The 23,830-nt window shown below is 38.4% G+C and overlaps 1 protein-coding gene and 1 pseudogene across 1 annotated transcript; both read left to right on the forward strand.

The window, feature by feature from the left end:
• Positions 1 to 1,124: 1,124 nt before the first annotated feature.
• LOC144368715 (rho GTPase-activating protein 29-like) lies at positions 1,125 to 16,668 on the forward strand. The gene is made up of 10 exons (XM_078027842.1): positions 1,125 to 1,236; positions 1,832 to 2,072; positions 5,360 to 5,484; positions 5,951 to 6,090; positions 6,784 to 6,972; positions 7,244 to 7,381; positions 10,485 to 10,717; positions 13,442 to 13,757; positions 13,885 to 13,993; positions 15,724 to 16,668. Exons 1-10 carry the CDS (start codon positions 1,125 to 1,127, stop codon positions 16,572 to 16,574), a joined length of 2,454 nt encoding a protein of 817 aa, XP_077883968.1. The 3' UTR covers positions 16,575 to 16,668.
• Positions 16,669 to 17,275: 607 nt separating this feature from the next.
• LOC144367800 (endoplasmic reticulum chaperone BiP pseudogene) lies at positions 17,276 to 19,406 on the forward strand (annotated as a pseudogene).
• Positions 19,407 to 23,830: the final 4,424 nt, after the last annotated feature.

Raw genomic sequence — 23,830 nt, forward strand, 5'->3', positions numbered from 1 at the left:
TCTAAGTAGTACCCAAGGGACCAAATTTGTTTTATTTCCTCAACACTGTTTTTCCGGTAATGTTTCTATTACTTAAGAAGTGTCCTGTTCTCTGTCAGTGAGTGGTTTTTCCTGTCTCCCCACCCCAACTTATTGGTTTATCATGCTGGCCTCCTTTTTCTAAGTGGGGAGTCTCTTCCTTCTTTTGTTTCTTTTTGCCTTCACCTGTTACTGCCTTCCATCATTTCATCTCTCTCCCTATGTACACCCCCATTTTCTGTCCACTTCTCACACTCTCCTGAGTCTTTTCAGTTTCTCCCTATAAGGTCATTTTTCTGGGCCCTAGCTTGTTGATCCCAGACACACTACCTCTGTTTCTGGGTGTTTGTTTTTTTTTTTTTTTTTTTGTTGTTGTTGTTGTTATTGTTGTTTCTGACAGTTCCTGTCCTGAGATAAATGGAATTGCTTTTTCCAGTGAGTAGGGCAGGCCAGGAGCTCTTGGGGGGGGGGATTAGTTAATATAACCATTCCATAGTCATTTTCTCTCATTCTGAGATGAATTTTGAGAGTGCAGATGGAGAGAGTAAGATAGACCTGCGAGGAAAATGCTGCCCTCTACTGTGGGCAGAGTAGTGGGCTGGTTTCAATTTAAATTTGTGTTTGTTTTTTTTTTACCAAAATCTACTTTTAATAAGTGAACAGACCACCAGCCCCTACCCTGCTTTACCTGCACAGCCACTGCTGGCCCAGCTGCCACCTCACAGCAGGCCATCACCAGCCAGTAGTACCCTTGCCATCCTCACAGCCCCCTGTGGAAGTCCCCATCTCCATGCCTGTAAAGGGATGCCACAGAGACCGACTGCTGCTTTCAGTGCCTTTAGTGGACTGGAAATCTCAGTAAACTTCTCTGAGCAGCAAGGAACAAGGACTTGTTCAGACATCTCAGAACTGGATGTAGAGGTTGGCAGTAGACACAATCGATAAATAGACAACTTCTCAAATAAAAAGGCTCCATATGAGCTCCCCTCAGGAAGACATTCACACACCTGACTGCAGAGCACACCTGCCGCTGGCCAACGGGAGGGCGGCAGGCAGCCTTTGGAGGGTCAAGCAAAGGAGACAGGAGCAGGAGACCTCGCTGCACGATGTCCCGATTTGAGGGCTGCGGGGATCAGCAGGGACCACAGCAGCTGCCATTAAAAACAGAGCACAAACGCACCCCCTGGTGCTCTTGGCATGCCCTGTGCATGCAAGGAGGTGAGAGAGGGCTTGTGTTGTGGTCTAAATACCTCTGAAAAAAGGTCAGTGTCTCTGCAAGCTTCGTACCCCAGGAGACGAAACACTAACTACGGATCCCGATGGCATCCTCAGACCCCGGGCTGTACTGGGGTCACTTAAGAGTCTGCTTTTTCTTTGCCACTTGGGCTGCCACAGTGGTTATAAATGCAAGGGTGTCCAGGCTGACAGACATAGTCTTGGCTGGATCAGGCTGAACTGTTTCGGCCCGAGCTGTATTTGTACAGCTTGTAGCCTGTGATCCACAACCGCCCTTATCTGCCGCTGGCCCTGATTCCACCCCCACGAGCGCTGGCCAGTGGCTGGTCTCTGGGGGACTTGGCAGTGCATGGTGGGGAGGGGCTTATGTGGCCAGGGTGGTCTTGGAGGTGGCTTGATAGGGCATCCAAGGGCCATGCGTGGGGATGGAGGCAGCGAGCTCTGGCCCTCTCTCGCCATGCATTAGGCTGGAGTCTAAGTCCTGGACGCTGGAGGAAGCACGGGGAAGAGTGTGGGATGGAGGTGGTCGCTCTGGCGCTGCATTGGGCTGGGGATTGCAGCGATGGCTGCTGACCAGTTGCCATCCAGGGTCAGGACGGCCATAGGGTGACGTGGGAGTCCCGGAGGGGAGGCGGCTGCGGGCGGGGCGGGGTCTCCCGCGAGGATGGAACCTTGAGATGGGCGCCCACGAGCGGTAGACGTCACCAGCGGGCACTATGGGAACCGGAACACTGGTCCTTGGTGATCAGTGAGCAGTTGGAGCAGGACGACGACGCTGCAGCAGCTGCGGACCAGAGCCATACTCAGGATACTCATTGGTTAACTTGACTCTTCCTTCTTGGTTTTCAGGTCTTCACAATCATCTTTCACACTGGGATCTTTGTGTAAGTATCCTGACATTTCCTGATTTCATTCTGATGAGTACCTAGGTAGAGAAACTAACAAGTGCTGTTCCCCTTTTACTTTTTCTTTTCCCACTTCTCCTCATCTAGGCCTTGGGTGATGACTACTTTGGGGAAGGGAGGGGGGCCTAAAGGGGCAGGGACACCCTCCTTGCCTTTCTTTCTGAGGCCCCCTCGGTTGGATCTCTATCCTGCCTCTTCTCTCTCCTTCCCTTATTACTGTCCCTTCTGTTTCCATTCACCATTTTTCACCCATGACCTTAGCACACAAAGTTGTGGTGTAAATTGGAATTAATAAGCTGGGAGATCCCAACTGCTACAAGGAGAGAATGTCCCTGTGAGTATGTGGCCAGGATGCCCCAAGACCTTGTGGGTGACAAAAATCTGGTGTTCCAAAGGTCACCCCCCTTCTGTGGACACCAAGTGGACCAGGACTGTCCTTTTCTTTGAGTCAGACAGGTGCTGGTTTATTTCACTTTTTCACTGCTGTCCCTACCTTAGAGACCAAGGAGAGGGTTCCACACTGAGTCATTTGGATCTTTGACATCCATTGAGTTCTTTGGATCTTTGGGGGGAAGGGAGGAGTGTTAGGTGTTTGGTGAATATTCCAAGACCATTTCTAAACAGCAGGCAGCTTTTTGTTCTGCATCAGTTTTGTTCTTTTCCTCTTTGGTTCACTTCACCTCCTTATTGAGTTTGGGTGTAGGAGTCTCCCTCTTCATGAAAAAGAATTCAAAATTAGATGTGAAGATGAGTGTTCAGGATGAGTAAATAAATCACAGCACATTATACATGTATACATGTGTGTCTTTGAAATTAAATCCTCCCCATCCCAGTGTGTTCTTTAAGCAGTTTCCAGAAATGCCTACTTAGCAATGCTACCTTATTGTAAGAACTGTGCAAGGGAGGAACAGTGACACTTAAGCCTCATTAGGTTGACAATACCTATAGCTCAGGTCTCATGATTTTGATAAAACCTTTCAGACTGAATTGGAAGAAAGCCCAATGTGCCCAGGTAGAAAAGTTTCACCCCACCAAGTTGGCAGGATATTCAAGTTTGGCTGAGTTGAAAAATCACTGTTCAGTGAATGTAGAGTAACACCAGCCCACTCCACCCTCCTGAAAATAGAACAACCTCTCAATTATCATCGCCTTCACTTCCCACCTGTAAAAGCCCTTGACCTAGGAATGTGGGCATTTACAACTGCTCTTGGTCCCAGGGGGTTAGTACTACCAGTGAACAAAGATGATTCTTAGAAGGGATTCTGGAAGGATTTTGATTCCTTTCTATCATAATTGATTCAGCATTCACTCTGAAAATTTAGCAGGATCTCACTTTATGCTAGACAGAGTCCCTGTAGAGCCTTTCCATTTAATGAGTGGCAGAATACAATAACAAAAAACTAGAGACAAAGGAATGATTATTTTCAATGGAGGGAATGAAGTGATATTTTTGTGTGAGCTTGAAAGTAAAGGGTAACTTTCATAAGCACAGAAGTGGGGAGGCTTTCTGCACAGAATTTCTGGTTATCTCTAATGTCTACCAGGATCTCACTGCTTTGACAGTGCAGCCATGTGCTCAGAGCCACTGAGGAATCTAAAAGAGAGCTCTGTAGGTGGCTAGAATGTGCAGGTGTCTCAAATCAAGTCAGAACCACTTGATTTGAGACAAGAAGTCACAGACAATAGCTCTGCTTTGAAGCTTTGAAGAGTATTTGTTTTGCTGTTTCTTTTTAATTTCCCATTCACTTTCATCATGGTGATGAGCACACACATAAAGATAATTCATGTGTGTAAAGAAACCAGGGGATTGATAAAGGTTGGGAGCAGATTTTGGTCTTTTCTGTGGAAAGTGGTATGTGTTTTATTAATTGTCTTTATTACTACGTGATGAGGAAATGAGCCACCTTGTTCGTAGAGCAGATATTGGGCAACAATACCTCCCTTGATAAGAGTTTTATTTTTCTTGAAGAAAGTTTCAGGTTGTATTGCTGAGAAAGTTTTCAAATGTCACAGTCTTCCTTTTTATTTGATTTGTTGTGGTGTTCCATATTGAACCAGGGCTTCAGGCATGCTAGGCAAGCACTCTACCACTGAACTACACTCTAGCCCCATAGTCTTCCTTTGAAAGGAAGAAGTAGGAGCTAATTAACATGTTTATAGAAGTGATAGGGAAGGGTAAGTTCAATTTCAACTTCAGGGTGTATGCAGACAGAACCTTCCATAATGTTACTTATAATATATTTCTCTAATATTCATTGAGTACCACCATGATGATACATTTGTGCTTAGCATGTTAGAATGAATGGCTGGCTTGCACAGGACATTCAGGGGACTCTAGGCTTGGTTGAGCCTTGCTGCAGAGAAATGAGTAGGAGAGTGATGGAGCTTATGGGGATGATCTTGAGATAGCCCAGAGTAGATCTGAAGGTAGACTACAAAAATCAAAACAAGTTTTTATTATGGGAAATTTCAAACATGCATGAAGTAGGCCAAACAGTATTTGAACTCTGTGTATACAACCTCAGTTTCAAAAATTATCAACACCTGAACAGTCTTTTATCTCTACTTCCATTATAATTAATAATCCTTAAAAGCAATTATACACAATACAACAACATGGCTGTGTTCCCAAAACATCTTTTATTTATAAAAATAGGCAGCTGCCCTTCATAACCCTGAATTCAAAGACGGATAGTGTTAGGTTGTATGTTTAGATGTGTGGTTCCTGTTCATTTTAGAGGTGACTGAAATAAGGGTTGAGGTTCATTATGGATATCTTTTATTTCAGCAGCATTTATTGAAAGTCCACGGAATTACTCTGGCATCTCTGTCAGAAATCGGTTGCCTGGGATCCAAGGTGGCAGAGTAGAGGAGATCCTGTTTCTGGCTGCTCTGTGCCTGAATCAGAGAAAGCTATCAGGTGGCTTCTCCTGCTCAGGCGGGGTCTTGCCTTGAGGGAACACAACATCTCAGTGCATGTGACAGGACTCCATCCAACAGATTTTCGCAGAATCCACCAGAGCTGCGAACACCAAGCAGAACTCAGAGCCTCCTTGTTCAGGTGAGAGTCCAAAGCCCACAGTTTGAGCACAGGCGTGACTCTCAAGGGGGGAGCAGAGACACCAACTCAGCACCTCATTGGGGTGGCAGAACTCCTGAGGACGCTCTGCTCCCACGCAGGTCCCCAGACCACATTCTAGGCAGAGCACGAGGACATCCCAGCTTCCACCACCTCACCAGACACCCCGACTGGGAAAAGGACTGTCTCCACCTTTCTCACCATCTTTGGTGGGTGTGGTTACCAGCCAGATCTGTGACTGCACAGGTACCTGGGTTCCAAATCCCCTCCCCCAGCTGTGATAACTCTGTATAGACACCATCAGCACAAAATCAGCTCTCAGTTGAACAAGAGCGCAGTGCCACCAGGACGCTGCCCACCTGGTGCGATCCTAAGGTGGAGGGCCTGAGGTCCCCCAGCTGAGACCTGATAAGCAAGAGAGGGGAGGGGGCTAATACCCAGGAGCAACTCAGAGAGACCAAGATTAGGGAAGCCCAGACAAGAGAGGGAGAGCTTCAGTCTTCTCACACTGGTTACCTACACCACCCTGAGGGCAGAGAACCAAGCTTGGAATAGACAATTCCACCTACTGAAAGTATGTTAGAAATGCAAAATAATAGCTTTTTGTAATATATAAAAAATTTCAAAGTCTAAAAATTATTCCAAGTACAATATCATGTGGTGTATGTTTTTGTCATTTTACCTTCTTACACACGAACATTTCTGCTGTTAGGACCCTGCTCCCTTGGAACATTTCAGCAATCACTAATGGCAAAAGCAGCTACCACCCATAAGTTCAGAAGATGGAAATTTCCTGGAAGATGTACATACTGTGAACGCATTGTCATATTTCGAGGTTTTAAATGCCAAGAGGTAAGATCTTTTTGGAATCACAATTTTTTTCTTTTGCTATATACTTTTTTGTTATGATTTTACTTATTTGGAGATGTGTGTGTCCACACACAAACACACATATGAATATGTTGTCTGTACGCCTGGGAACTAAATTCAGGGTCTTGCACATGCCATATTTTTAGAGAGACAGAAAGAAGAGAGAGAGAGAGAGAGAGAGAGAGAGAGAGAGAGAGAGAGAGAGAGAAAATTTTTTTTAATATTTATTTTTCAGTTTTCGGTGGACACACTATCCTTTTTGAAATTTTATTTTTATGTAGTGCTGAGGATCGAACCCAGCACCCTGCGCACACCAGGTGAGCTCATTACCACTTGAGCCACATCCCCAGCCCATCCACCCTTTCTTAAAATTGTGTTTTGAAATGGGTTCTTGCTAGATTGGTCTGGCCTTCAACTTGTGAAATTCCTGTTTCAACTCTCAAGTAGCTGGAATCATGGGCATATGCCATCACACCTGGCTTGCCAATACATTTTTAATAAAGTCCCACAGTTTATTTCTATAGTTTTCTACTTTGTTTTGCTGTTAAATGCAATTCACAAACCACAAGTAGTACTTTTTAACTTATTTTTGTCGTTATTAGTCTGCCTATAATTTCCTAGTTGTGAATAATTTTAAGGTGAGTCAATAAGTTTTCAAATATCATTTTCTTGTAGTGTCTTCTTGTCTGCCATAAAAAATGCATGGCAAACTTAACCATCGTTTGCGGACATCAGAAACTGCAGGGGAAAATGCACTTATTTGGAGAAGAATTGTCCTGTGTTGCCAAAAAGGAGCCAGATGGCATTCCTTTCATCATCAAAATGTGTACTTTAGAAATTGAAAAGACTGCCTTGTGTTTACAAGTATGTTGTTTACTCCTAAAACTCTAAAAACATAAATGCCTTTGTGATTTGTTTTAATGAAAAAGAGACTTTCAGAAAATCAGCACTCTCCATTTGTAATAACTAAATTTATTCACATTTATTTGGAAAAGGTTAGTTTATTTAACTTCAACTTATAATTTTTAAATACTAATAAAAATTGAAGTAGATACATCAACTCTGTCTACATGTCTGCATTTAGCCCTTTGTACTAAAGTAAAATATTGTATTCTGTTTTTCTTTTCTCTTCAAGGGAATTTACCGAGTCAGTGGCAATAAGGCAAAAATCGCAATTCTGTGTCAAGCTCTGGAAACCGGAAGGCATTTAGTAGATCTGTCCCAATTTTCATCACATGACATCTGTGAAGTGTTAAAATATTTCATTCAAAAGGTTAAAGTTTTATTCTAAACCTACCATCAAATGCAAAGAGCAAAAATATTTTATATTTCATATTTTTCATTGGTATAGACTATGGCATCACCCCCCTCATTATTCTAAGATTTTATAATGATGTACTTTGATGTGGATATATTTCCATCCAGTATTCTGGCCACTCCATGAGCTCCGTCAGTTGTGAGCGCTTTAGTTCTTGGAACTTTTCTTGATTTTTATTGCCATTCTCCCACCCACCATCTGTCTTCGTAATTTGCACTTGAAGCTCCTGTTTGGAGATGTGTGTGTGTGCACATACACAAACACGTATATAAATATTTATAAATTTGTTATTTGTACACATGGGGATTAAAAATTCAGGGTCTTGCAATTGCTTGGCAAGCATACATGTTCTCCAATTCCCTTACCGTTTCTTTATTGTTCTTTTTTTCTTCAAAAACTTTCTAAGACAGTTCCTTGTCTTTTTCTTCCTCAATAAGTAAATTATTCCATTTCTGAGATCATGTTTTAATATTCAAGAAGTCTGATTTTCTATTCGTTTGATAACATTTTTTAAATGATTATATGATGCTCTTTTATTGTGGATATTCATAGATTTTTCTCATTAAGGGTTCTTTTCTCTATTTGGCCTCTAACCTCTGTAGAAATACAATGTGACCCTCATATATAACATTAAATTTTCTATAGCAACATAAAAATTAAAAATAAAGTGAAGTGAATTTTAATATATCATTGAACATTTTGAATATCTAGTTTTTCAAATTATGAGGTATTTTGTTTATTTATTTATTTGTATTGCAGCTCTTCTTCTTTGAAATCTGGTGTCTATTTTTCATTTAGTGCACATCTCAATTTAGATCAGCTACATTTCCAGTGCTCTTTCTCCATATCTGACTAGTTGACAGCATATCGATAGCATCATTTTACACCTTCAATTTGTTCTTTTTCTACTCATTTTGATTTTTGTCTTTCATGGTGCCTAGATATATTAGAGTTTGGAATTGAAATCACTTTGGAAGCACTTGAACACATCAAGGCTTTTTTAAAACTTTGAACTTTACTATAAAGTGGTCTAGATGGACTGTTTGGTATGTGCCTAGTTACATGTCTAGTTCCCTTTTCTGGGACTGGTGTGATCTTCTTGGGAAGGCATTTTTTTTAATTGTAGATGGACACAATACTTTTAATTAATTTATTTATTTTTATGTGGGGCTGAGGATCAAACCTAGTGCCTCACAAATGCCAGATGAGTGCACTACCATGAGCCACAGCCCCAGTCCCCTAGGAAAGGTTTTTTTTTTTTCCTTGCCTAGAGATACAGTACCAATACTGTGGGAGCCAGGGTTACTAAGACTGTAGGATCTGTGCTTTCAGTGTGTATATAGCCAACATATCCCCATTGGAAGACAGTTACCTCTCTGTTCCTTATGTTTGGCAATGCCTCGATTCAGAGAGCCTCTGTATCCCATTGCCCAGAGAAAAAATTTTTAGAGCTTTAGGAAGGAGATTGCCCTAGTACATAAAGTGGAGATAGGATTCTATAGAGAGCTAAGCTTTCTCAGCTGGTCCACCTGCAACCTAACTCAAGATCAGAGGACCTGGTAATGATTGTCCATGTCCCTTTAGGATTCTGAAAAACATGTTGAGTGACAAAGGGTCAGTTCTCTTGGAAATGCTGCATCAGGACTTATTCATCTGCTCTTCTACTTGTGAATTGTTGCTTTTTGTTTTCTCTATTTTCCTAGTCCTTATGAGCCTACTGTAGTTAAGTGGAATTGCAGGAGGGAAAGAAATTAAGTATACATTGCTTGATCTACAGAGTTAGCCCAGGAAACCATTGATAACCCTTTAATCACATTCTACAGACCCCTCAACTGAGAAATGGAGGTGGATACCTTTGAATGACTGGAAGTCTCATAATGTGTCATCCTTAATCTTGTTTAGTCAGTTAGGGAGAGGAGATGAATTGGGTCTAATACAATAAACTTGCATTCTGTTGAGGAATTTTGTATGTCTAAGACTTTCATTTGGAAAGTGTGCTCAATTCTTGCAATAGTGTTAGAGAGTAGCCTTTATCTGACCCATTGACCTAAAGCTCCAAGAGGTGAAGTGACTTGCTTCAGATCCCAGAGTAGTGAAGATAGAAACTGATCACAGGGCAACACCTTCACTCCCCACAGATATTAAAGGACATCAGGTAGCTAACAGTTCACTGAATTTTCTATTGTAGATCAGTAGAAACATTGACATTCATTATGGCAGTGGATATTTGTTATAAGAACTTCTTTTTTTGATCTATTCATGGCAAATCAGCCTGTTTTAAAGTTTCATGAGATGTTGACAGTATGTTTTTGTAGGTCATATTATCTTGTGCTAATCTTCATTCTTCCCAAGTAAAATCTATGCTCTTTAGCACTTTGATATTTTTACCCCTTACTCATAAAATCCATGGGTTTCTGATTCATTTTATAGATTTTGTTCACTATTCTATGTTTGTTCCAGTAAAACAGCTGAAGATTATGCTATTTGGGGGGCAGATGTGAATATAATGTGTTTAGGATAGAGATGAAGAGTTTTAAAATCCCATGATGAAGCTTAAAGATTAAACTTCATTTAAAGTTTAGAATTTCACTCATTATCTATTAATTTGTTATTAACATAAATATAATTTATAGTCAAGATTTTGATTTGCTTTCTAAGTCACTACTCTACCAAACATATATTTTTTATTTTATGGGCAGGGATGAAGCTCAGTACTAGATTGCTTGCATAGCATGCTTGAGGTCCTAGGTTCAATCTCCAGTACTGAAAAAGATATCAATAAATACAGATTGACTTTAGATTTTGTTAATCTAAAGGGACATAAAATTGATTGAGTAACTCTCACTTATACTTGACTTTAACAAAGAAAACAGGCAGAAGATTTTTTCAAAATATTTATTTTTTGGTTGTAGCGGGATGCAATACCTTTATTTTATTTATTAATTTTTATGTGGTGCTGAGGATCAAACCCAGGTCCCCACATGTGCTAGGCAAACACTCTACCTCTGAGCCACAACCTCAGCCCAAAGGTATTTTTAATATAATTTTCTTTCTTTAGCTACCAGAGCCATTGGTTTTATTCCAATGGTACCAGGAATTTATGGAGCTTGCAAATATCATCCAACATTTTAACCAAGAGCAGGACACCAAAAGGGACAACTCTGAAGACAACACATCTCCAAATATGTGTATGGAAATCAACCAAATTATTCTCAAAACCAAGGACCTTCTAAGAAAATTGCCACCGTCCAATTTTAACACTCTACGTTACCTTATCATCCATCTTAAGAGGTAAGAATTTTTATACCATCTTAGCCATTTTTAATTGAACAGGGTAATACTATTCAGTGCATTTATATTGTTGTGTTATGATTTTCAAAATGATTTTTAGGATGTTCTTATTATGTGTTGAGAGAGGGATACATTGATTATATGTTCATGCAGCAAACATGGTTCCCTCAGATGCTTCCTGTGTGCCAGGCTTTGTCTGGTGAAACAAGGATGGAAACATAGGTCTTCTGCTATTTGTGGGCTTATCCTCTTGGGGTACAGATCTGTACATAACCACAGTTCACCATCCTCCTTTTTCTGGTAGCTGTGCACAGCTTGTAGGTATGCAGAGGAAGTTTTGGGGATAGAGACAGAGCAGAAGAGGCAAATGCCCTTGAGTTCAACTTTAAGAACTGCAGGATGATTTGGTAGAGAATGTGCAGAAGAGCATACGAGGCAGAGAGAAACAGACATTGAGACACAAGAAAGCATTTTGCATTTGAAAAATCTGATTTCATTAGGCTACAATATAGCAAGCAGTAGCAGCAACTGTGCTATCCTTCCTAGAGACTTGATAAAAAATCTTATGGACCTGGCAGATGAGTTGACCATGTAGTTTCTATACCCACTAAAGAACTTGGAATCAGGAATTTCACATATTCAGATTTGCCTGCTACACCTTTCTCCCAGCAATTAAGATCTCCTTTTTTAAATTTTTTTTAATTTATTTTCTGTGGCTGGAATTGTAGCTCAGCAGTAGAGCATGTGCAAGGTCCTGGGTTCGAACAGCAGCCCCACATACAAATAAATAAATTAAATAAAAATTTAAAAAAATTTATTAGTTCAAATCAGTTATAAATGACAGCAGAATGCTTTTCAATCCATTGTACACAAATGGAGTGCAAATTTTCATTTCTCTGTACATGATGTAGAGTCATACCACATGTGCCATCATACATGAACTTAGGGTAATGATGTTCGTCTGATTCCACCATCATTCACAACCCATACCCCTCCTTTCCTTTCCTCTCTTGAGCCCAATTAATGTTCCTCCACCACCAGAGACCCATTTATGAATCAACATTTCTTTATCAGAGAGAATCTTGGCCTTTGATTTTGGGGGATTGACTTACTTCATGATATTCATGTACTCCTTCCATTTACCTGTAAATGCCATTATTTTATTCTCTTGTAAAGCTAATAGTCCATTGTGTATATATACCACAGTTTTTTTTTAAACTCTTCATAGCTTGAAGGGCTTCAAATTATTCCATGAAATAGAAAAGGAGGAAGCTCTTCCAAACTCATTCTGTGAAGCTAGTATCACCCTGATACCCAAACCAGCCAGAGACACATCAAGGAAAGAAAATTTGAGACCCATATCCCCGAAGAACATAGATGCAAAAATTCTCAATAAAATTCTGGCAAATCACATACAAAAACATATGAAAAAAAAACAATGCTCCAGGATCAAGTTGTGTACTCCAGGGATGCAAGATGGGTTCGCCAAACAGAAATCAATAAATTTAATTCATCACATCAATAAACTTAAAGAGAAGAATCCTATGATTACATCAATTGATGGAGAGAAAGCATTTGACAAAATACAGTACCTTTTCATGTTCAAAACATTAGAAAAACTAGGGGTAGTAGGAATATACCTCAACATAGTAAAAGCTCTCTCTGCTAAACCTAAGGCTAACATCATTCTAAATGAAGAAAAATTGGAAGTATTCCATCTAAAAATTGTTCAACATAATCCTTGCCACTTTAGCCAGAGCAATTAGATGAAAGAAATTCAAGGGAATACAAATAGGAAAAGAAGAACTCAAATTATCATTCTTTGCCAACAAAATAATTTTACACTTGGAGGATCCAAAAAACTCCACCAGAAAACTTAGAATAATAAATGAATTTGGCAAAGTAGAAGGATACAAAAGTAATACCCATAAATCAAATGCATTTCTATACATCAGTGATGAATCCTCTGAAAAACAAATAGCAAAACTACCCCATTCACTATATATATAAAAAGCTGTGATATATTACCCATAGATGAATCTAGTATCATCCTGATAGCTAAACCAGGCAGAGACAGATTTTTTTAGATAGTCATAGAAATAACAAGCTGAGAGTGTTTGAAGTAAAACCAGAACATTGATAGTGGCAATGGAACAGAGAGATGTTCAGGAGAGAGAATCATTTAAGCTAGAAAACTAGCTGTGGGCAGCTGGGAGTGTGGCTAGTGAGAGAACACTTGCCTAGCACATGGGAGACACTGGGTTTGATACTCAGCACTGCATAAAAATAAATAAATAAAATAAAGGTATTGTGTCCATCTCTACCTAAAAATTATTTTTTTAAAAAAGAAAACTAACTGGCAGTGACAGAGAAATTGACAGTGATGTTTCTGATTCCAGTATAAGAAACGGGGAATATATCCCACATACAAAGATGGTTAAATTTTTAGAGGTGTTTTTCTTCCTTCTGCTACTGAGTTCAGTAGTTCCTTCGACTTACATGCATTTTATCCTAAAATAGTACTCTGAAACTCAGTTTGGTGTGTGGTAAGTATCATAATGAAACAAAGGATTCTTTCCCTAGACGCACCAACCTTGACCCTTGACAAACGTTTTGTAGTCTTCTATAGCCCGAGTTTTCTCCACCCTTCTCAAGTCATAGGAAACTACCATTAAGGACATCTATTAGGCAAATCGCATACACTTTATGTGTTCTTCCTTTCAGGGTTGTAGACCACTCCGAAGAAAACCTGATGAACTCAAAAAACTTGGGGGTGGTATTTGGACCCTGTGTGATGAGGCCCAGGCCTACAACCACTCCTGGTACCATCTCCTCCTCTATTGCTGCATATGCCAATCAGGCCCTGTTAGTAGAGTTTCTAATTACCAATGCACAGATGATCTTCGATGGGTCCTTAGAGCCACAAAATATTTCATCCAGTACTGATGTTGTTGCACCTTGTGTGGATAAAAGCCCTCCTTCCAAACAGGTAATATCAACAGGACATTCCACAAAGTCACAATATTTTTCTACAAAGCAAGTGAGTTTTGACCATTACAGAATTGGATTAAATATGTGATGTATATGTTAACAAGTTAATAGTCTTTGAACTGCTTGTTTTTGAGATGTGTTTTGCTTTTAGTTTAAAACTTTTCTTGTATCAATAGGATATCCACACTGAAGATATTGAAATTAACAACTATGAATTGGCTACATCATTTGAGGAATCAGAATGCAAGCAAAATGCATGGGAAAAATGGGATGCATGTCTCATTGGTGAGTGGTCATGTACCATATATCTTTGCATATTTCAAACTTTGCCAAGAAGTCGTGATGAAAAACCAAGGTGAGGGTTGGACTTGTAGCTCAGTGGTAAAACGCTTGCCTTGGCATGTGTGAGGCCATGAGTTGGATCCTCAGTACCATATAAAACAAATAAATAAAGATAAAATATTGTGTCCATCTACAATACTCATCCTTTAAAAAAAACAAGGTGTATTAATTTGAGGTAAGTTCAAACTTCAAGGTTTTATTAGTTAACTTTTCTAGCCACGGAGAAAGTTTAATGAATGTCATTTAAATGAATATCATCCTTTGTTTCTTTCTTGTAAAAAGATATCTTGAAATTCATAAATTATTTTTGTTCTCTTTCTGAGATTTGTTTTCACCTTTACTTCTTTGTCATCAATTAAAGTCAAAACAGAAAAAAGCTGGACTCCTGAAACTCAAAAAAATAGACTCCTAAAGTTTTTTGATGTCCCTTTACCTGTGGCCTAACTTTAGCACATTAAGCACACATGTCTTCCATTTTCTCGGCTCCAGTCTTTTTGTTCACTTTTTATTGATTGCTTTATTTCAGTGAATGGTTTCTGGTAAGGGGGTTGAAAACCTTTCATTCATTACTGCTTTAGTAGATCTAAATCCGAATTTTTTAATATATAGCCATAAATGTTAAATTTGATATATAAAATTAATGAAATATCAATGAGTGTAGCCTGAGAAAGTCTGAAAACAAAGACAGTCCATTACCTCTCTGCAAAGAAAAGCACTGGACTCACTGATTCCATTTATATGATTTGATCTTATTAGCACTTCTGTGCTATGATCCTTGGCCTCCTTTAAGCCATAGCTAACAGTCTGAGGAAGGTAAATAATGCCAAGGGTCATGTCCCTAAATTATTGTTGATTCAGGGTTTGAACCTCATTTTCTCTCATTCATAAATGTAACCTTGTTTCGCTGTCCAATGAAATTGGATTCCCAGGTAGGTATAGTAATAACAATAAATAATTTTAAAATATTTGACATTTTCATTACAGACCAGGTAATTCTGAGCCTTTTCTTTAGAAGATCATTAACACCACATGCCAACATATCTCCACATAGGAGTTTGTCTTGACAGAAGAAGGCAAGTAGGGCTAGTGCACTAGGCTTGCCCAGGGCAGAAATGGAGCTGGAGCTGAGCCAGCACCCAGGCAGCTAGAAGTGGTGCTAGAAGTTCTGCAGGACTGTATTAGTGGATCAGCTGAAAGAGCATCCAAGTCCTCTCTGGTGTGTTGCCCTCAGTATGGACAGAATGTAGCTGGAAAGCAGATTAAGTGACAGGCAAAGTCCTTGGGATTCAGGACATGGCGTTTGTTGGTGTGCAGAATAGTGTTACTCTTCTAGAGTTACCATTGTCTGCCTGTTGAAATCAGGAAAGGCTTAACACAGAAAATATTCATTCATGGGTAGTATATTAAAACAAGTTACTACAGGAAGTGTTTTTAATTTTATTTTCTTTATGACTATTTGTTTTATTAAGATAAATCTTAAAAAGTAATGCTTTAATTAAAAATGTGCCTTTAATATTGTATGGATTTTTAATTCCTCTGCATAGATGACTGAGAAACTAATGTTGGAAAAAATATGTAAGACTCTGTTGTTTGAGAGAATGCCCATTCACAAATAACCACACTTCCTTATTAACCAAGCTTCTTGAAGTTAAAAACAATCTCTTCTTTTCCAGATCACAAAGAACTTGAATCATCATCACAAAAGATGGACAATATGTGTAAAACCATGAAACCACTTAGTGTGAAATCTGATGTGACAACAAATGATATACAGAGGCCTATGCCAAGCCCCAAGATCAGATGTTGCTGTTTGCCTGTAGATAGGTCCCATCTTGCAAGCTCCCCTAATGAGAAAAACAGCAGAAATGTGGGAATTGTCAATTCAGACAAGTTTGGCCAGAATCTTACCTTTGGAGGACTTAATAGAAAAGATACCCCTACTAGTTTGGGCTCCCAAATTAATGGTTTTGATCAGCAGATTCCACAAAAAACTCAGGGACAACAATGTGAACCAAAGAACTTAACTGGCACAAGTGCGGTGATTGTGCCAAGTGTACTCCAGGAAAAAGTGACAATGAGCATTAAGGTTAGTGGTGACCATTCCAACGGTGCCACACAGCCCAACACGCCAGCCAGTGCAGCAAGAGAGGCACCAGTGAGACTGTCCTCTCATTCTCACAGTCTTGCTCCTGCAAGAGCACCCAGAATACTGCAGCCCCATCTTGGGACAACATTTTACAAACCACCCACCCCGACCAGCAAAGTCAGGGGGACTGAGGAGAGACCAGCTTCACCTTCAGCAGCAGTGCCTCCTAGCACAGCTCTTCCTCCCCTGAGTCATGTGGAGAAATCTGTCCCAGAGGCAGACAGCACATCCGCTTATGCTTTGAAGCCAGCTGCTGAGCCTAAAGAGAACTCTGAGGAGATCGGCCTACCTGACATGAATCCAATGTGCCAGGGACTCAGGCTCAAACAAATGGAAGAGTTACAAGACCTTGAATTTGAAATGCCACAGTTTGTGTAGTTGTCAAAATTCAGTTTTTCTTTTTCTTGTTTCATTTTTATGCATTTCGTTTATTTTATGATAGAATATTGTAACAGAACCTCTTTTGTATAGGATTGCCAAAGTGTATATTTTGGCTTTTGGCCTTGTATTGTCTTTGCTAGTCATATAGAATGGTAGTGTTTTAGTCATATACAATGAGAGTGCTCACTGGTATTGTCTTTAAATTCTGTGTTTTTGAAGTTATGCATAAAATAAGTATTATAATTTTAAATTTAAAATAATTTTCTCTATAAAATGTTTCATGTAAATGCATCTTTAATGTATAATATTGTTCTCAACAAATAGGGGCAGTAGGGAAAAATGAGCTTTATTTTGGAGCAAACCTTGTGCTGATTCATAAAATACTTCTGAATGCAAGTGCCTGAAAAATCTTGATTGGGTATGAATATATTTTTTTCCCACATAATGTTCTAGTGCATCTTTGAACACTTGTGTTGTTATAGCATGTATGGAAGCATTGGCAATTTACTTAACTTTGTTAATATTTACATAGTGGCGTAAAAGCTTGCGAATCTGTGTTTACTAGCATTCTACTTGTTAATTTTTACATATGGTAATTAACAAAATTGTAGAAAGAAAATGCAATTCAATACTAAAAAGTTTGAGACATTGGCAGAGACAACAGAGACAGACAGAGTGGAGGCATCTTGAGCGTAAGAGACCTGTAACCTTTCTGCACTCAGCTGTGGCCTGTTGCTGGATTGCCTGTGACTTCTGGCTTTCTGCTGAGGAGAGCAAGTGGCCAACAGCTAGGGCAAGATGAAGCTCTCTCTGGTGGCCGCAGTTCTGCTGCTGCTCTGTGCAGCACGGCTGAGGAGGAAGACAAGAAAAGGACATGGGTACCCTGGTTGGCATCAACCTGGGGACCACTTACTCGTGCATCGGGGTATTCAAGAATGGCCACTGGAGATCATCTCAAAGAATCAGGGCAACCACATCAGGCCGTCTTATGTGGCCTTCACCCCTGAAGAAGAACGTCTGATCCGCGATACAGTCAAGAAGCAGCTCACCTCCAATCCTGAGAACATGGTCTTCCATGCCCAGTGGCTCATTGGCAGTACTGGGAATGACCCTTCTGTGCAGCAAAAGATCAAGTTCTTGCCTTTCAAAGTGTTTGAAGAGAAACCTAAACCATACATTCAGGTTGATATTGGAGGTGGGCAAACTAAGACCTTTGCTCCAGAAGCAATTCTTCCATGATTTTCACTAAAATGAAAGAGACTGCAGAGGCTTATTTGGGAAAGAAGTTTACCCATGCAGTGTTACTATACCAGTCCATTTTAATGATGCCAGTGGCAAGCAACCAAAGATGCTGGAACTCTTGCTGGCCTGAATATTATGAGGATCATCAATGAGCCTACAACAGCTGCTATTGCTTATGGCCTGTATAACAGGGAGGTAGAGAAGAACATCCTGGTGTTTGATCTGGGTGGTGGAACCTTCTATGTGTCTCTTCTCCCCATTGACAATTTGATGTCTTCAAAGTCATGGCCACCAATAGAGATACTCATCCGGGTGGATAAGACTTTGACCAGCGTGTTATGGAACATTTCATCGGGCTGTTCAAAAAGAAGACTGGCAAATATGTTAGGAAAGAAAACAGAGCTGTGCAGAAACTCCAGCATGAAGTGGAAAAGGCCACGTGCGCCCTGTCTGCTCAACATTAAGCAAGAATGAAAATTGAGTCCTTCTATGAAGGAGAAGACTTTTCTGAAACCCTGACTTAGGCAAAATTTGAAGAGAAAACATGGACCTGTTCTGGTCTACCATGAAGCCTGTTCAGAAAGTACTGGAGGATTCTGACCTGAAGAAGTCTGATATTGATGAGATTGTTCTTCTTGGTGGCTCTACTCAAATTCCAAAGATTCAACAACTTGTTAAAGAGTTCTTCAATGGCAAGGATCCATCCTGTGGCATAAACCCAGAGGAGGCTGTTGCATATGGTGACACTGTCCAGGCTGGTGTACTCTCTGATGATCAAGATACAGGTGACCTAGTACTGCTTGATGTATGCCCCTGACACTTGGTACTGAAACTGTGGGAGGAGTCATGACCAAACTGATACCAAGAAACACTGTGGTACCCACCTAGAGTCTCAGATCTTTTCTACAGCTTCTCATAATCAACCTACTGTTCCAATCAAGGTCTATGAAGGTAAAGGACCCTGAAAAAATACAACCACCTTCTGGGTACATTTGATCTCACTGGAATTCCTCCTGTGGGGTCCCCCAGATTGAAGTCACTTTTGAGATACCTGTGAATGTTATTCTTTGGGCGACAGCTGAAGATAAAGGTACAGAGAACAAAAATAAGATGACAATTACCAATGACCAAAATTGCGTGACACCTGAAGAAATTGAAAAGATGGTTAATGATGGTGAGAAGTTTGCTGAGGAAGACAAAAGACTCAAGGAGTGCATTGATACTAGGAATGAGCTGGAAAGCTATGCCTACTCTCTAAAGTATGAGATTGGAGATAAAGAAAAGTTGGGAAGCAAACTTTCCTCTGAAGATAAGGAGACCATGGAAAAAGCTGTAGAGGAAAAGATTGAATGGCTGGAAACCACCAAGAAGCTGACATTGAAGACTTCAAAACTAAAAAGAAAGAACTAGAAGAAATTGTTCAGCCAATTATCAGCAAACTCAATGAAAGTGGAGGCCCTCCCCCAACTGGTGAAGAGGATATCCAGAAAGAGACGAGTTGAAGACACTGATCTGCTAGTGCTGTAATATTGTAAATCCTAGACTCAGAACTTTCCTTAGCAGAAAACTGAGAGAACTTAAGTCTTGAATGTAATTGGAATCTTCACCTCAAAGTGGAGTTGAAAATGCTATAGCCCAAGTGGCTGTTTACTGCTTTCCATTGGAAGTTGCTCACATGTTTTGGGGAAGAGAGAGAGAGGAGGAATTGGCTATCTTAAAAAACTGGATATAAAAATGTGGGTCAGGATGTGTGTTCACCTCATAAATGTTCTATTTAATGATTGGGTCATGCAAATATGGTGTAGGAACTTTTTTCCACCATAAGTGACACCAATAAATGTTTGCTATTTAAAAAAAAAATACTAAAAGTTTGGAACTGTCATAAACTAAAAATTTGTACAGATAAAGCTAAGGGATAAAACACTATCAGAAGCATTAAAGCCATCTAAAGCCAAATAACTAAACTATATAATTTAAATTATAATATATTTATATATTATATACTACATATTATAGATTTACATATATCTATATGATATATTATAAGTTGTTAATTTATAATTATACTATAATCCTTATGTTTTATATATTATATAAATATAAATTATACTAATATAATAATTGTATTATTATCATATTAATAATAGAAATTATATTATTATATAATTACATTACAATGAATGCAATATAATATAAATTAATATAAATCTAAATATATTATATGATATATAATAAATATGTTATATATAATAAAATAATATTTATATATTAAGTTTATATATTATTTTATTATGTGTTTACAATACATATGTATTTCATATATTATATATAATTTATATTAAAGAAAACAATATGAATCATAAACATTTTGATATTTAATATATAATCTATATAATATTTATTTATCTATTTATATATTAATATATATAATTTATATATAAATATATAAATATGTTATGTAAATATATTATATATATTATATATGATATATTATCATTAATATATAATACGTTTATATATTAATATACATAAAATATGTATAATTTATATATTTTTATTTTATTATATATAATAAAATAAATGTATTATATATAATATAATATAAATTAGAATGTTATATAATTATATTGTTTTTAATTTGTATTATATATGTATTATATATTTATATAATATATTTATATAATATTATAATTTAAATTATATACATAAATTATATCTTATTTGACTTTAGATGATTTTAATACATTTGATAGTTTTTAACCTCCTAACTTTACTGTATAAATTTTTATTTTATGACATTTTTAAACTTTTATGTATTTTTTTAAATGGTCTTTAAAAATGCTTGCTTCAGATATTTTTAATTTCAATACATTTTCTCTTGACATTATGAGGGTTTGGTTAAAACCGTTTTTTTGGATGTATGCCTCTAATCCCAATAGCTTGGGAGGCTGAGACAGGTGTATCTCAAGTAGAAAGCCAGCCTTACCAATGGCAAAACTCTTAGCAACCATTTCTTTAAATAAAATTCAGAATAACACCGGGGATGCGGCTCAATAGTTGAGTGTCCCTTAGTTCAATTTCCAGTACCCCCCCAAAAAAAATCCTTTTGTATGAAATGTTTTGACTAATAAATCACATTGCATACTTTCTCTACCTGGACTATCAACCAGTGAAAACGTATATGTCATTCGAATTGAGCAATAATTTATTTAAGTTCATTTGAGAGTACAGTAAGTCACATTGTTTGCAATTTGAGAGATGTAGATGACTGAATGTGTTTCACTTATAAAATACCCAGTTTTTAGAAACTAGTCCATTTCTGTTAATTTCGGGGTTTCATCATCTTGCCTAAAATATGATGTAAAAGGGACAAAAATAAAATAGCCTTCTTTGGTATGTGTGAACTATATTGTGAGTCAATGTTTTTGTATGATCATATTATACTTGATAAAAATTATATGTACAGGTTTATACACACATTATTATATTTAAATTATTTCAAGTACAGTAAGTTATTGTGGCTTCTCTGAAATTGTTGCCTCTTGGAGTATGATACTTTAAGATTATTAACTATTGACCCAGTGGTCAACACATGGGCTCATCACTTGACTATGATATGAAATGGGTTTTAGGGAATGTTGTCTTATAATTCTCCATAACATTAAGGACTAAGTAGAAATGAACAAATGGCCTTTTTAATGGTAAAGACATTTTGTAGCCTTCCTTATACAAAGTACAAGAATAAAATTGGTTTGAAAACTTTAAAATAAAATCAGATCTAACATTTATTGAGCTTTCCTTGTGTATTTACACTTTACCGAGTTGAAATTTCACAGCAACCTCTAATGGGTAAGTAAGCATTTTATAATTCCTGTGTTACAGATGAGGAAACTGAGGCTTAGCTAAGTGACATGCTTTTGGTTTTCAGAGATGCAGCAAGCAGAATTGAATCTCAAATACAGGGTTGTGAAATTTTGATTAGTGCTTCTTTTTTTGGGTACCAGAGAGCCACATCCACAACCCTATTTTGTTTTTTATTTAGAGCAGGGTCTCACTGAATTTTTTAGCACCTTGCTTTTGCTTTTGCTGAGGCTGCCTTTGAACTTGCAATTCTCCTGCCTCAGCCTCCCAATGGGATTACAGGCATGAGCCAATGTGCCTGGCTAGTTAGTGCTCTTAATGAATGTGATCACTAAATAATAGCAGGAAACACTGAACAATAGAAAATGCATCTTTCGATGTTTTTGTTGTAAAATACACTTACAATTTGCCATTTAGACCATTTTGAAGTGTACACTTAAGTAACACTAAGTATATTCACATTGTCCAAGATGGTGTGTATTGCTGCATCATTGGATGACAGAAAGCAGAAGCGGGGAAAAGGATGTGAATGACGTATGAAGCCTCTTATATAAGGGCATTCATTCTGTTAAAAAATATAGAGCCCCATGACCTAATCACATGTTTTGACTTATAAATCACATTCCATACTTTTTCTACCTGTACCATCAACCAGTGAAAACGTATATATCATTAGATTTGAGAAATAATTTAAGTTGATTTTGAAAGTATAGTAAGTCTCATTGTCCCTTTTGCTGCTGTCACAATGGTGATTGTCACAACATGTACATTTGGGAAGAACATATTCAGACCATAGCAACCATGTTTAATACACTGTAAAGAGAAATCCTTCTGGGGAAAGAATGTTGGTTTAAATCATGTGGAAAGTCCTTTCTAACTCTGAACCTAAGACTGTAGGGTAAATAGACCTTGATTCTAGTTGGGCTGTTTCCAAATATGTGTCCATACACATGGCAGTGCACTGTGCTGATGCAGCTTGCATCCTGAGGTTTCAGCTACCAGCCAGGGATCACTGCACTGTGGCCCTGGATCCCATCTTTTTTTCACTGCTAACATGAACTGATGTCACTATTGGATTGCAGGATTTAAGGACTGTTGTGTAGTTTGAAGCTTTAGGTTGTTGATATTTAATTATAATAATTAAACAAACATTTAATGACAATTTACTATATACCATCACTATGCTAGATAACAGAGACAAGACAATCTTTAAACACACTTAATGAGCTGGAATAAAGCTCACAGTTAAGTGCTTGCCTAACATGTGCAAGGCTCTGCCTTCAATTTCCAGTACTAAAAAAAAACCAAAAAACCTTTCTGTATTTGTGGAACTTACAAATAAATACTATCAAGAATTGGGAGCTAACTCTCAGTGGATTCTATTTTCACATTTGAAAAAGTCAGATTTGTTTAAGTACCATGTTTTCAAGAAAAAAAATAGCAGAATGTCCTGTAAATAAAGTCTGAGAATAGGAGTAAACTTTTAAATTGAAGCTAAAATTATGTAACTTGTATTATTTCAAAAATGTTATTTCCCATTTGTAAAATTCTTATCTTCCCCTTGGAACTGCAGAGTGAACCCTGGGGAGCTTAACCACTGAATCACATTCAGAGATCTTATTTTTTCAGACAGGATCTCACTAATTTTTTGAGACTGGCTTTGAGCTTATGATCCTCCTGCCTCACACTCCCAAGCCTCTGGGATTAAAGGCATGGACCTCTCATTCCTAATTTGTATTTATCATATTTGTGCACTGAGCTTTCTTTCAGGAGACTTTAATTTAAAACTCTCCTGAAGGCTGGGATGTGTTTCAGTGCTAGAGCACTTTCCTTGCATGCTGAGGCCCTGGGATTGAGCTCCAGTGCTAGAGAGAAGGAAGGAAGGAAGGAAGGAAGGAAGGAAGGAAGGAAGGAAGGAAGGAAGGAAAGAAGGAAGGAAAAAAGGAAGGAAGGAAGGAAAGGGGAAGGAGAGAAAGGGATAAAGAGAAAGGGAAAAGTGAGGGAGAGAGGAAGGAAAAAGGAATGGAAGAAAGGGAGAAAGGACAGAAGGAAGGAGGGAAGGAAGGAAGGAAGGAAGGAAGGAAGGAAGGAAGGAAGGAAGGAAGGAAGGAAGGAAGGAGGGAAGGAGAGTAAAGCGGGAAAGGCAAAGG

Source organism: Ictidomys tridecemlineatus, chromosome 11 (genome assembly GCF_052094955.1).
Source record: "Ictidomys tridecemlineatus isolate mIctTri1 chromosome 11, mIctTri1.hap1, whole genome shotgun sequence".
Lineage (NCBI taxonomy): Eukaryota > Metazoa > Chordata > Mammalia > Rodentia > Sciuridae > Ictidomys > Ictidomys tridecemlineatus.

Coding starts and splice junctions, on each gene's coding strand:
- LOC144368715 (XM_078027842.1), top strand. CDS start 1,125: ATGTCCCGATTTGAGGGCTGCGGGGATCAGCAGGGACCACAGCAGCTG. Junction 1,237..1,831: donor TGCCCTGTGCATGCAAGGAG/GTGAGAGAGGGC, acceptor GCTGCTGACCAG/TTGCCATCCAGGGTCAGGAC. Junction 2,073..5,359: donor CATACTCAGGATACTCATTG/GTTAACTTGACT, acceptor ACCACATTCTAG/GCAGAGCACGAGGACATCCC.